This window comes from Gymnoscopelus braueri (genome assembly GCF_963280865.1).
Source record: "Gymnoscopelus braueri genome assembly, chromosome: 7".
Lineage (NCBI taxonomy): Eukaryota > Metazoa > Chordata > Actinopteri > Myctophiformes > Myctophidae > Gymnoscopelus > Gymnoscopelus braueri.
This window is the reverse complement of record NC_137608.1, coordinates 50080304-50095262: the sequence shown is the minus strand read 5'-3', so window position 1 is coordinate 50095262 and position 14959 is coordinate 50080304. Positions and strand designations below refer to the sequence as shown.

General features: G+C 38.0%; 1 protein-coding gene across 8 annotated transcripts in view; it reads right to left on the bottom strand.

The window, feature by feature from the left end:
• Positions 1-2050: 2050 nt before the first annotated feature.
• LOC308089217 (H-2 class II histocompatibility antigen, E-S beta chain-like) overlaps positions 2051-14959 on the bottom strand; it is a 96404-nt gene continuing 83495 nt past the window's right edge. For 5 of the 8 annotated variants that reach the window (XM_080433800.1, XM_080433801.1, XM_080433798.1 and 2 more), the window contains 8 exons: positions 12823-12906; positions 11589-11846; positions 8619-8891; positions 6568-6787; positions 6282-6349; positions 3960-4073; positions 3418-3474; positions 2051-3009 (listed from right to left, as the gene is read on the bottom strand). In XM_080433800.1, coding sequence (XP_080289926.1) covers positions 3437-3474; positions 3960-4073; positions 6282-6349; positions 6568-6787; positions 8619-8891; positions 11589-11846; positions 12823-12889 — 1038 coding nt within the window. In that variant the 5' untranslated portion in view covers positions 12890-12906 and the 3' untranslated portion in view covers positions 2051-3009; positions 3418-3436. The remainder of the gene's footprint in view (positions 3010-3417; positions 3475-3959; positions 4074-6281; positions 6350-6567; positions 6788-8618; positions 8892-11588; positions 11847-12822; positions 12907-14959) is intronic. The other 3 variants (XM_080433802.1, XM_080433799.1, XM_080433803.1) reach the window with 2 other exon arrangements.

Here is a 14959-nt window from a genome sequence, read left to right as displayed (position 1 = left end):
GGCAGTGGCTCAGGGGGTAGAGTGGCCGCTAGAGCGGCCGGATGGGAACCTCAAGGTTCCCAGTTCGATCCCGGGGCTCCCTCAGAGTTAGTGTCAAAGTGTCCTTGAGCAAGACACTGAACCCCTAATTGCTCCAGATGAGCAGGTTGGTGCCTTGCATGGTTTCCTCCTCCATCGGTGTATGAATGTGTGTGTGAATGGGTGAATGTAATGCATAATGTAAAGCGCTTTGGATAAAAGCTCTTTATAAATGCACTTGAACGTATGGAAAGCGTTCACAGGCCTCCCATCTGTTACTGTATCTTAAGTGTTCTGTTATTTGGGGGCCCACTTGTAATCTCCTCACGGCCCACCAGGGTTAGAGATCACTGGTTCCCAAACAGTGGGTCAGGAGTCTGGAACAAGGGGCCAGCCTGAGATTTTTACATTGACGCCAATACGGAAGAGACAGTTCATATGAATGGCCTGTAGTTTCGCTGTTTTACCCCTGAGGGTGTCAATTTATTTTAACGCAAGCGGATGGGTTTTTGACATTTTAGACTAGATTTTCTTACCTTAATAAAAATGGTCATAAATACTATATGCTTCCAGTCGCTAGTTTAAAGTCTCCTTTCAATCATCATGATATGTGTTTTGGTAAACTATGGTCCCATTGATTTAAAAATTGACGATAAAGTAGGTTATGCTCTGGGAGGGGCGGGATGATTTGATTGACAAGCTACCCAACCAATAATGGTCTGGTGTCATTCTGCAGGATATGACGCGATATTGAAAGATGGCTGATTGCACACAGCTGACCAATGGGCTTCATTTACGCTCTGTAGAGTCTAGGGGCGTAACGCTGTCCATTCTTTTATACAGTCTATGGTCGGGACCCATGTGTCACGGACCAATTTTTATGGGTCGCAAGTAATTATCCCTCTTTTATTTATTTCCTACATAAAAATGAATATTACAAGCTCACCAACGCTTCGTGCCGCGTTGGTGAGCTTGTAGATCTGCTATTTTCACTAGTTTGGGTCCCGGGCAAACTTGAGCTAAAGGTTTGGGAACCAGTGTGTGTTAGATCATTGATGGTCATTTCAAACTCTTTTTATACACTTTATATCAGTTGAAGTTCTTTGTGCTCCAGAGGTCAACAGCTCTTCACTTTAAACATTTACCTATGGACACTATGGAGCTTCTGCTTCAAAGAGAAATGACCCTCAAACTCTTCCTTTGATGTTCTGAAGCAAAGGACCAGCCTGTGTGTGTGTGTGTGTGTGTGTGCGTGTGCGTGTGCGTGTGCGTGTGTGTGCGAGTGCATGTGGTTGTGTGACGGAGGGTGAGGAGGTCAAACCATCAATAGTTAAAGCAATGTTTGAGGAAGTCATCAGTGGGTGAAGAAGAACTTTCTGGATTTTCAAAAGTCATACTGTAGCTGTTTTCAACTTGGTGTCCCTATTTATGACATGTTACTATAGGCTAAAATGTCCCAAAAAAAATCCAAAAACGTTTCACAAAGTATTGGAAAAGAAACACTACTTCACAATTTAGAAAAAAATAACAAAGATAGCAGATATACAGTACATGCTCACAATAGTGTCACATCACAACAGCCAAACTGAGGGACTTTATGTAAAAAAGCTAGCCATGGTTCACATGACGCTTGTCTGTCACGAGCGTCATGGCAGAATCTCTGGTTTTGGCACTTTCTCCATTTACAACCCATACATGTATAGAGTGTTTGTTCAGTAACCGTGTTAAATAGCTCTATATTGTGATAGTAATCATTACTATAGAGTGTTTGTTCAGTAACAGTGTTAAATAGCTCTATATTGTGATAGTAATCATTACTATAGAGTGTTTGTTCAGTAACAGTGTTAAATAGCTCTATATTGTGATAGTAATCATGGTTATAGAGTATTTATTCAGTAACAGTGTTAAAAAGCTCTATATTGTGATAGTAATCATTACTATAGAGTGTTTCTTCAGTAACAGTGTTAAATATCTTGATTGGCTGAAATTGGCAACCCACCTGCAGTGAAATGTAAGAGAACATGAGGCACAATTATGTTTTCTCATTCCTTTATTGATATTGTGACATTCCATTCAAACCAAGCAAATTAAAGCCAAAATCTAACATCTGAACTTCAAACCATTCATGATCAGGGGCCCAGATCCCAGGGGGGAAGGAACGGATAGAAACACAACAGTGGAGTTGAAAAACGGAAAGCTAAATAGTCACCTCAGACCACCCTAGAGGCTTTAGGTCCACACATCACCTCAGACCACCCTCGAGGACCAGGTCCACCCATCACCTCAGACCACCCTAGAGGATCAGGTCCACCCATCACCTCAGACCACCCTAGAGGATCAGGTCCACCCATCACAGGGAAACAGTGATGTCATGATGATCGTAAAACATTAATTATCACACATTATAAATGATTACATAACAAATGGCTTATGGCCAATTATAAAATAATAAAACCTTTTTCACAAACATGGTTGACTGACTTCCATTCAGATGGATATTAATATTAATGTTATGAAGAACTGTGATTGTGTGTGTGATCATTTATTTAATGTTTCAATATAGTTTAGAACTGAAATAATATGTTTGTGTTTTCTGACGACAGAAACTGTACAAAGTAATTTGATGAACCGCCCACACTAATTGGGACTCCCTCTTCCTTTGGTGTGTCGCCCAGGTGGCGCCTAAACCCTGACCTTTAACCTCACATAAACTATGTCTATAAATCTAACTTTAACCCTAACCTTAATCTCACCTCAAAACCACGTCGACCTGGGCGAAACACCGGGAAAAGACAGTAATTATCATTAGCTTTAGCTAGCCAATTAGCATTTTTAATTGTTTAAAAAACTCATTAGTGAAAAAGGTTGATGATGTCATCATTGTGCTGCTGTTATGAGTATTTAAAAGCTGAATGGACACATGTATTTCCTCCTCTCTCCACCAGGGATCATCGCTGACTCTCTGCTTCTCTGAAAACACACCCAGGTGTTCTGTGAAAAGAAAAGAAACCAATAAGAATCAGAATGTATTAATTGTGTGAACATGTTAACACTTTAACCTTCCCTTATAATAGTAAATTAATCATTCCCAAATTATTAGTTAATGTGTTATTCATAACTTGTTAAATGTGTGTTAATGGTTAATGATTTAATAATTTAAAACTATGCTATAAATGGTTGATAGATCATGATCATAGATCATAGAACATAGATCCTGTTATTAGTAAGGTTAAGGTTAAGTTTAGGTTTATAGACATAGTTTATGTGAGGTTAAAGGTCAGGGTTTAGGCGCCACACCAAAGGAAGAGGGAGTCCCAATTAGTGTGGGTGGTTCATCAAACTGATGAAAACACACACAAGCTCAGTAAAAAGTTCAGTAAAAGGAAAGAGGAAGTGAACCTGGGTGTGTGGGAGGAGTCTAAAGATCGTCATTGGTTGTCGGCACCAGAATACGACCTGATAGAAGAAGAAGAGAGACAGTTAATACACACAAACAAATGAATTCTATGTACTGTATTATGTGTATTTCTCCATAAAATGCATAAATGTACACACAATAACACAATAACATTCAGTCATCAGAACTAATGTGAACATTTGACTCTTATTTAGGACTACATGTAACACTGATGTATTAAAGCTAAATGTGACAACATAGAACACACTTTGACCTCTAACTAGGTCGTCTAAACTGGTCTAAACCGGTTAAGGTTCAAAACCAATATAAACCAGTTTAGGTTGTGGCTTTACATGTTTGTTTGTTTGTTTGCATTTCTGTGAGGGTTCCACATGTCATGTGATCCTCTGTTGATCTGACCTCATTTTTTCCACTGGTAGTATAATAATTAATGAAACATGTTAATTAAACATGCTAATCATCTCATTTCTTCCACTGGTAGTAGATTAATTAATAAAACATGTTAATTAAACATGCTAATCACCTCGTTTCTTCCACTGGAAGTAGATGAATCCAGACAGGAACAAGACCAGACCCAGAACCAGACCTGATGCTCCCATGGCCACCTTGTTCTTCACTGACTCTGGCATGGAGTCATCTGACAATACAATTATCATATCATATCATATCATATCATATCATATCATACCATATATTATTACAGTAGATTAAAACACCTTGTTCTTCACTGACTCTGACATGGAGTCATATGACAATAAGCTACAACAACCAAACACAATAAACAACTAGAAAAAGTGCTCCTCGGAGCACAGGTCTCCGCCAGGTCAGGTAGGTTATTGTGGCCTCCTGGTGGCGCTATAATAGGCCAATGTGAAAAGGGTGCCATTTCTTCTTAGGCCTTGCACGGCAATCGGACACTGCATTCATGATTTGAGGCATTTTGTTCCAAAAATGTGTTTTGCTAAATTAGACCTGCTGGTGGCGCTATAACAGGTCAATGTTAAAAGGTTGGCATTTGCTCCTCAACATGGTGTGAATGTGTGTGCAAAGTTTGACCGCAATCGGACGCTGCGTTCATGATTTGCGGCATTTTGTTCAAAACAAGCCAGTACTGCAAACTTAAGATGTCAATCTTAGCCAACCAGGATGTAATATGAAAAATCAAACACATCCGTCTTGATCGCATGACTAGATCATCTTTACCGATTAGCGTGAAATTTGGATAAAATCGGAAGGAGTAATATTAAAAAAATGTTTCACATATGTCGGCCTCCTGGTGGCGCTATAAAAGGCAGATTTGAAAAATTCCTGGCAAAGGTTTTTCCTTGACCTCTCTAGGGAGTGCGCTTACAAAGTTTTACACAGATCGGTGCAGTTATATGTAAAAACACGAATCGGCCTGTTATAGCGCCACCATGAGGCTGATTTGAAAAATTTCAATTGGCAATTCGTCCTCGGCATAGTGGAAATATGAGTAGAAAATTGCATGCTGTGTTCATGATTTGAGGCATTTTGTTCAAAACGGAGCTCTCCTGCAAACTTTGGAAGCCATTTTTAGCCAATCAGGATGGAATATGAAAAATGTGAAAGACCAGTTTCGTTTAATGACTATAGAGATACTGTGTACCGATTTGTAGGATTTTTGGACAAAATCTGTAGGAGTACTGTCAGAAAATATATTTTGCACAAATCGGCCTCCTGGTGGAGGCCCATGTGAAAAGTTTGGGGCAGAGGTTCTGCTGTGGCATCCAGGGAGTGTGTGTGCAGTTTCACAGCGACCGGGCCAACGGTGGCGGAGATTAGCTGGTAACAGACAGAAGGACGGACGGACGGACGGACGGACACAAGGACACACGGACAGGGGGCAAAATATACTCTCTCGCCATGCCTTTTGGCCTGGCGGAGACAATAAACAGACGACAGTCATTGTGAGTCTGTTCAGTAATAATGAGTCCAACCCTATTGGTCCAGTCCTTGAGGAGTTTGTCACCTGATGTGACATGTCCTTCTTAGAGCTAAATACATCCAAAACAAAGGACATGATGATAGATTTTAGAAGACATGAATCAACCTTTTACTATGATGAGTACAAACCAGGCTGTGGAATGTGCAGAAAGTATCTTGGGACAGAGTCATAGACTCAGAACTGTGAGGCAGTTTGTAAAAAAGGACATCAGCGCTTGATCTGTCTTAGAAAACTGTCTTGTTTTGACATTGATAAAACCATGATGACTCTTTGATCTGTTTTTATCAAATCGATCTGGTCTTTGATCTGCTTTCATCAAATCAATCTGGTCTTTTATCTGTTTTTATCAAATCAATCTGGTCTTTTATCTGTTTGTATCAACTCAATGTGGTCTTTTATCTGTTTTTATCAAATCAATCTGGTCTTTTATCTGTTTTTATCAAATCAATCTGGTCTTTGATCTGCTTTCATCAAATCAATCTGGTCTTTTATCTGTTTTTATCAAATCAATCTGGTCTTTTATCTGTTTTTATCAAATCAATCTGGTCTTTTATCTGTTTTTATCAAATCAATCTGGTCTTTTAACTGTTTTTATCAAATCAATAAGCTCATAGCGCGGCACCGAGTGCCGGGCTATGAGCTTGTAGATCTGCTATTTAAAAAAAGATCTTGAACATTTGTGCAAATGTTTGAATATAATTTTGATATATTTTTTTTAAACCACATTTTTAACTCCAATATTTGCTTCTGGGGGGTCCCTGGAACAACATATTTTGATGGGGATCAGCGGCCAAAAACATAATTTTGGGGGTCCTTGACAAGAAAAAGGGCCAAGCTCGGTGCCACGCTATGAGATTACACTAGATTACAGTAACTGACCCCAGTCCATCTTGATAGGCGCAGTCAGGCTGGGATGTTCCACCATGCATGTGATCTTCTCTCCTGATCTGTAATAAACACACACACACACACACACACACACACACACACACACACACACACACACACACACACACACACACACACACACACACACACACACACACACACACACACACACACACACACACACACACACACACACACACACACACACACTGGTAGTACCAGTAGAGGTGTCTATTAGTTGTGTATTTCTATGTATAGGTGTCTGTTAGGTGTGTACCTGGGTGTGTACTCCAGGTAGGAGTGGTACTGGTAGTACCAGTCTCCATCAGACAGCTCATCAGTAGAGGAGAGACCAGAGGTCAAAGGCTCTTGACCTATCCACCAGGTCACCAGAATCACTTTAGGATAGAAGTCGTAGCTGCTGCACCTCAGCATGTGAGTGTGTTCACCACGACGAGGGGGAGTCTCTGACTTCAGTCTCACTTTGGGCTCCACTCCTAAAAAAGATGATGATTATTATTATTATTATTATTATTATTATTATTATTATTATTATTATTATTATTATTATATACCAGTCATAAGAACATGTCATTATCATGAATAATTGTATATCATCCAAATAAGATCCAAATGATCCAGAAAGCCGCAACACACTGGTCTTCAACCAGCCAAAATGTTAACGTTTCCCGGCTCTCCCCCGTTCTCCTCTAGACACGTCCTAGACTCTACTCCTTTCTCTAAAACACCCTGGTCAACGCTCCACACATCCTAGACTCTGCACGCTTCCCTAAAACACCCTGGACAACGCTCCACATGTGCCAGACTCTTCTCCCTTCTCTAAAACACCCTGGACAACGCTCCACACGTCTTAAACTCTTCTCCCTTCTGGCTCCCAAACGGTGGAACAAACTCCCCATTGCAGTTAGAGCTGCAGACTCACTCCCAATCTACCACCATAATCTGAAGACTGTAGCACTAGACCTAGTCTTGATGACCTTGCAGGCTTATGCAAAGGTTAAAATTTAATTTAGATATCATGTTATGTAGACAGATGCCAGGTTCATTGTAGACCTGGCATCATATAGTTTGGATAGTTTCAATGTATAGATTATTTTTTTGTTTGATATTATACTGTTTAGACTGATGATAGGTTCTTGGTTTACCTATGATCCTAGATTACTATTTCTATACATTTGATGTATTACCTTGTGTTTTCCTTACTTACTGTAAATCACTCTGGATTAAGAGCTTCTGATAAATGCCTATATTGTAATTGTAAGTGTCAATGTTTGGCCACCAGATGGCACCATAGAATAACAATTCATAGAGTACTGTAGATGCTATAATAGTCTACAGTTTTCTACAGAGTAGAATGCATTTATATAATGTAATCTAAACATATTAAATAATTCATAATAGTTACACAGTGCTTTACATAAACAAAACAAAAAAATCAATATCATGTAATGAAAATAGTTTGAATGAACTAGAGTAAAAACAAACAAAACAATATATAAATACACATAATCCTGTAAAATATTACTAAAGTAATTAAAAACATACAAAACAAACTAGTAAAGACAATAATTAAAATATAAAATCAGGTGGTGAAATGAAGTGTATAGAGGTGTGTTTTAGCCTGCATGGTTCTTTTTAAAGTTCATTTAAAAACATTAATCCTGGTGTCTCTGTTTTAGGCAGGTCATTATATGAGGGTGAAAACACTCAGAAATAGATCTATATGTTTCATTTATACTTGGTGTACGATGGTGAAACCACATGTTGTGAGCTTGTAGATCTGCTATTTCCACTCTGTGACAGCGTGTTAGGATAGAGTATGAATCAGGCTTAAAGGAGTAGTTCACCCCAAAAATGACTTATTTTCTATCAATTACACCCCATGAAGCATTGAATTCATGGAGATTTTTTAGTTTTTGTCTCATTCCTGAGACAATAATTTGATGCCCGGCGGTCTCTCCGGTAGGAGACTCAAAGAGTCTCCTTTGAGTCTCCTACCGGATACATTAGCATCTTTCCACCGGTCATCAAATTATTGTCTCAGGAATGAGACAAAAACTAAATAATCTCCATGAATTCAAGGTTTCATGGGGTGTGATTAATAGAAAATAAGTAATATTTTTGGGGTGAACTACTCCTTTAAGTGTTTAAGAGGATCTGAAATGTTTGTCAGCAGATTAAGTAATGTTTTATAATCATTATCAGATCAATATTAACACCATTAATCATCTCTGAATAGAATCATGTGATTTCATGTTATAGTTTATGAGGTGATGAGTGTTGAGTGCTGCTCTGAGATCAGCTCACCTCTCTTGTTCAGAACAGAGGAGTAGTCGATCTCAATGTTGGGTTTGCAGGCTGCCTCTCGTTGTGCTCTCCTATAAGCCAGTTCTCCAGGATCTTTATTCCAGCGCTCTGCGTTCTTCACACCAAGCTCAGTGTATCCAACCCACTGATCTACTCTACTGTCCCACCTGACGAACTCATCACCATCAAAATGATATGACTCTATGTACTGTATGTCCTTCAGCTCACTGGAGTTAAACACACAGCGTTGAGCCGTATAGTACACATATCCATCTGGAAATAGACAATTAAAAATGTCATTAGTGTTCAATTTTATTATCCTCTGTACAATATCAACACTAGGCTAACTGTCCCCCATCGGCCAACTATGTCATTACAGAAAATCTAAAATAGGTTCAGGATGTGAAATCTGGTATTAAAATGTTTTCAAAGTATTTTGAATATCTGTAAATACAATGAGATTGAGCTACAAGTTAACTTTTTTGTGTCCAGTTGTCTAGCGTGGCTGAGTAAACAAGGAGTCTGTCTGTCTGTCTGTCTGTCTGTCTGTCTGTCTGTCTGTCTGTCTGTCTGTCTGTCTGTCTGTATGTCAGACCCCATCATGTATTTCCAGGATGACCCCTTTTTTATACCTAGGCTATTTGAAAATAGCAGATCTACAAGCTCATAGCGCGGCACCGAGTGCCGCGCCACGAGCTTGTAGATCTGCTATTTTCAAACATTTTAATACTTTTATTTTTGGTACCTTAAGTCAATTTTGATGCCAATACTTTTGTACTTTTACTCAAGTAAATTTTGAATTTCGGACTTTTACTTGTAACAGAGTACTTCTAGATTGCAGCACTGATACTTAGTAAAACATTTGAGTACTTTTCCCACCACTGACTCTAGTCAGCAAACAAGGTAAATAGTCACATAAGTAGAGAGTAGAGAGAACAATGTAGAGCCTCAAAGAAACTATAGGATACCAGGTCAATCATTATAACAATCAGCTGAGTTATATTAAACAAATAAAGGTCATTATTTATACTGTAATTAAAGCCTGCATTGCAAACCTAAACGAAAACACTAAACTGTTGCTTTTGAAATTAAATTGCAATATTTTATATAACCCCCAAATGTATAAAATAAATCATCATTCAATTCAAATAATTGAATGAGTGCATTGACTTCTGGGGGGTCCCCAGATAACTTTTTTTGGGGGTCCCCAGATGATTAGCTTAATAGGTAACATTGTTTTCTCACTCAACAGTAAACAAACCAACATACAGTATAAGTGGATACAGGGTATCTGCACATTTATAAAGTGACAATTTAATGACTTTTAAGACCTTTTTAATAGCAAATTGGCCATTGTCAAATGAATAAGAGAGAGGCAAACGTTACAAAAATAACCGATCTACAAGCACACAAAAATATGATTATTTTGGGAGGTCCCCAGTTCAAATAGGATTATTGATTATTATGGAGGGTCCCCAGTTCAAATATGACAATTTTGGGGGGTCCCCAGTTCAAATAGGATTATTTTGGGGGGTCCCACCCAGTTCAAATAGGATTATTATTTTAACCCCCCCCCCCCCCCCGTGATAGGCCACACCCACAGCTTCAAACCAATCCCCCAAGGTGATAAGCCACGCCCACCCCCAGCCGTCAGCAGATCTACAAGCTCATAGCGCGGCACCCGGTGCCGCGCTATGAGCTTTTTTTGTATTAATCAATAAATTAAACAACCATAAAATAACATTAACAACACACTCTACCATCCTTCAGTGGTGAAAAAAGTACTAAAATGTTTTACTTAAGTAAAAGTATCAAAAATTGCAATATAGAGAAATACTCTGTTACAAATAAAAGTCCGGAATTCAAAATGTACTTGATTAAAAGTACAAAAGTATTTGCATCAAAATTTACTTAAAGTACCAAAAGTAAAAATAATCATTATACAAAATGTCCCATTTCAAGTTTTGAAATATATACAAATCTTTTGAAAATAGCAGATCTACAAGCTCAAAATGCATCAAATTGTGATTAGTGACGCATTGTGAGCTTGTAGATTGGCTATTTTCAAATGGCCTATAGGGCTGAAGTGGTTACTGTATGTTTTGTAATAATAATAATAATCCTCTGAGATGTAGTGGAGTAGAAGTAAAAGTATTGGAAATTGGAAATACTCGAGTAAAGTACTATGTACTTAGTTACTCACTTCTGTAATTTAATTCATGAATCACAGGAACATTTTGATGGTAACTGTTGTATAATCGTATTATGTTGGATTTTGACATGATTCATATATGTCTTTTAATTGAAAATCCAAATAAATAAAGTAAAGTGTATCAGATACGCTCAGTGGTCATTGGTCATGGGCCGCGGTAACACGCCGTCCCACCAGTCTTTTGAGCAGGAGCACGCACACACACATGCATCCATTAAAACAACCCTTAAGTTCACACCTCAACAAAGGCTGCCGACTGCCGGGTGTCACACCAGGTGAATTAACATGGGAATGAGCCTAGATGCATATCAATTGTCCATTGTGTGACCTGTAGTGTAGGTGTTAAGCCACGTGCGCGTGACGTCTTTAAAATAGTGTCCCACCAGAGATAGATTCACCAAATCAACACTGGATACGCTTCCTCAGACGCTTTTTGGATGGTATACGCTTTAAAAAATAAATCTGCACAGTATACTACGTATATAGTGTAACACGGTAGAACACACCACTGCATCTACATAGTTGTACCATCTACACCTCACCTACAGCTCAGGCTGTACAGAGCAGATACTAATGTATAGATTTGTAAAAATAAATAAAGCACCTTGAGCACATATTCATGTTTACTAGAAATACATATTATTTAGAAAATATTTCACCATAAATGCTTAATATACATGTTTAAACATTTTCATTAATGTTAAATATATTCAACCGTTTTAGTTAATAACAATTGTGTTCATAGTATTCATGTATACCTTTGACTGGTGGTTTCTTCAAGGCAGTGCGAATGTTGTCCAGGTTGGCTTTGCAGAGCGCCTGCTCACCCAAAGCATAACCATAAGTGTCTGGAGGGAAGGTCATATGATCTACAAACGGAGGCTGAGGCTCCACCACCTTCCCTTTGTTGAAGTCTGCGTACGCATACACTTCACCATCCAGTGCAAACATGTACTCTTTATATGAGTCTTTAACTGTGTCTGAACAGCCAAGGACATAAATGTCCTCATGGAACACTGGAAATAAAACAAAGATGACATTAAATTCAACAACAAACTTCTTCACAGTGACAATAACACATAATCATCATGTTAAACAATCGTGCATGTTTGCAGTGGTGGAGAAAGTACTCAAATATTTTACTGAAGTAAAAGTATCAATACTGCAATTTAGAAGTACTCTGTTACAAGTAAAATTCCGGAATTCAAAATGTACTTGAGTAAAAGTACAAAAGTATTGCTATAAAAATGTATTTAAAGTACCAAAAGTAAAAGTACTAAAATGTTTGAAAATAGCAGATGTACAAGCTCACAACGCGCCGCGATGAGATGTGATGAGACGCGTGGTGAGCTTGTAGATCGGCTATTTTCAAATAGCCTAGGTATAAAATAGGGCTAAAGTGGTTAATCTTTTATAATGTTATACTTTATATCTGCAAAGTAACTAGTGACTAAAGTTTTCAAATAATTGTAGTGGAGTAAAAGTACAATATTTGCTTGCAAAGATGTAGTGGAGTAGAAGTAAAAGTACTGGAAATTGGAAATACTCCAGTAAAGATAATGTATAAGTACCTCAAAATTGTACTTGAGTACAGTACTTGAGTAAATGTATTTAGTTACTTTACACCACTGCATGGTTGGTTCTTATATGAAGTGAAAGGTTGGATATTAAAAGTAGCTTCCTGTCAAACGTTTTATTCACTGAAACAGATTCAAATGTGTTTTTGTTTTGTAATTTATTATGAAAGTAATTCATACAGAATGATTTATTTCATTATGTGTGTGTGTGTGTGTGTGTGTGTGTGTGTGTGTGTGTGTGTGTGTGTGTGTGTGTGTGTGTGTGTGTGTGTGTGTGTGTGTGTGTGTGTGTGTGTTGCGCGCGTGCGTGCGTGCGTCATTTGTTTATATTTTGCATTGTTCATATTACATTTTATATAATAACAGTAGATATAAATGTATATATTATATAATAACATAAATATAATGTACTTACTTCCAGGGATCGCTTTGACCTGAAGTACAGAAGAGAGGATGAGGAGGGTGGCTGTAATCTTCATCATCACTGGTCAAAACTGAACTGAATTTAATAGATGGGAATAAACAGATGAGAATAAACAGATCAGAATAAACAGATCAGAATAAACAGATCAGAATAAACAGATCAGAATAAAAAGATCAGAATAAACAGATGTTTACTGAAAGAGAAGTTCTGGAGTCTGAAAGAGAAAGAAGGTGGACACGTTCTCTAGTTCAGAAAAATCAGCCAATCAGATTAAAGATATGATGTTACATCATCTGTATCCAAGAAGACGACAGTGTGGATTATTGCACATAACATGAACAGTATATACTGTAGCTGCTGCTTTTGCACCTTATGTCTCCTCATGTACATGCTGTACCTTATGCACCTTATGTCTATGCACCTTATGTCTCCACATGTACATACTGTACTTTATGCACCTTATGTCTAACCTCATGTACATACTTGTTTGTTTGTTTGTTTGTTTGTTTGTTTGTTTATTATCACTTACAAGAACATTTAAAAATGATACACAAAGATTCGGTAGAAATGTGAAGGAGAATGCCTAAAAACCCTCCAGGGGCTTGAGAAGTGGCATTCTCCGGGAATATTTGTACATTCATAGGATAAAATTAACATCAATGTGGAATATACACATCCATTACAGTTTAAATACTAATAGACATGTCATACAGATGAAGAAACAGAACGGAAAATACCAAAATGGACACCGTTTCAAAAAAAGAAAGAATCAGCAAAAACATATTACAACAATAGAAGTCAAGGGAACCAAAACATAAACCTCTAGGGAAAATGTTATTATATTATATTAGGCAGACCATATGGAAAGTATTTGGTTGTTAAGAGAAGCGATTTTAGAAACTTCTTAAATGTCTCCTCATGTACATACTGTACCTTATGCACCTTATGTCTCCTCATGTACATACTCTACTTTATGCACCTTATGTCTAACCTCATGTACATACTTAACCTAATGCACCTTATGTCTCCTCATATACATACTGTACCTTATGCACCTTATGTCTCCTCATGTACATACTGTACCTTATTCACCTTATGTCTATGCACCTTATGTCTCCTCATGTACATACTGTACCTTATGCACCTCATGTCTCCTCATGTATGACATACAGTATGCACATATCTTTGTTTAATTCATCTTTTATTCTCTCCTTGCCCCTCCCCCGTCTTCTTTTCTTTCTCTTTCTGAAAATAACTAAAACGATGGAGCTGTACTAAAAATAATTTCACCCACGTCTTTACACCTTTAACCTGTGATGTGACAATAAAGATGATTCTGATTCTGTTGAAGAGAAACACAAGAAAGAAAGAAAGAAAGAAAGAGAAAGAGAAAGAGAAAGAGAAACAGAAAGAGAAAGAGAAAGAGAAAGAGAAAGAGAAAGAGAAAGAGAAAGAAATAAAGAAATAAAGAAATAAAGAAATAAAGAAATAAGAAAGAAAGAAAGGGGGACAACTTGAATCAGAAAGTAAAAATATCTGGTCACTTCAGAAGAGAAAACCCAAATAAAATGCTGGAGCACTCCACTGGTCTACTCTGCACATATGTATTATTATGCAGGGTGACAAGGGGGTGTGGTCTCTGAAGACCATATTCACACGGCGGCCATTTTTCTATTAAGTTAATGAAATGCCACCCCGTTTCTTCAATGCAAAATGCAAAAATGGCCACCATGTGAATATGGTCTATTATTTCCAATTCCAAATGAAAATAATACCAGTCAGAGTTCCATAGCTTTTGAAAAAAAAAAAAATCTTGCCCCTCCCCCTACTGAGAGAGGCTAACATCGCTTGTCTGCGTGCGTGCGTGCGTTCAGCGTCACTGGTAAAATGCTGTTCATGTTCAATAAACATCAATCCAAGCCTCATTACATCTCACTGCTGAAACCATCAAATGTCTTTAAAAACACACTGGTCATGTGATCTGTGTGCAGGTGTGTGTGTGTGTGTGTGTGTGTGTGTGTGTGTGTGTGTGTGTGTGTGTGTGTGTGTGTGTGTGTGTGTGTGTGTGTGTGTGTGTGTGGGAGTGTGTGTGTGTGTGTGTGTGTGTGTTTGTGTTTGTGTTTGTGTT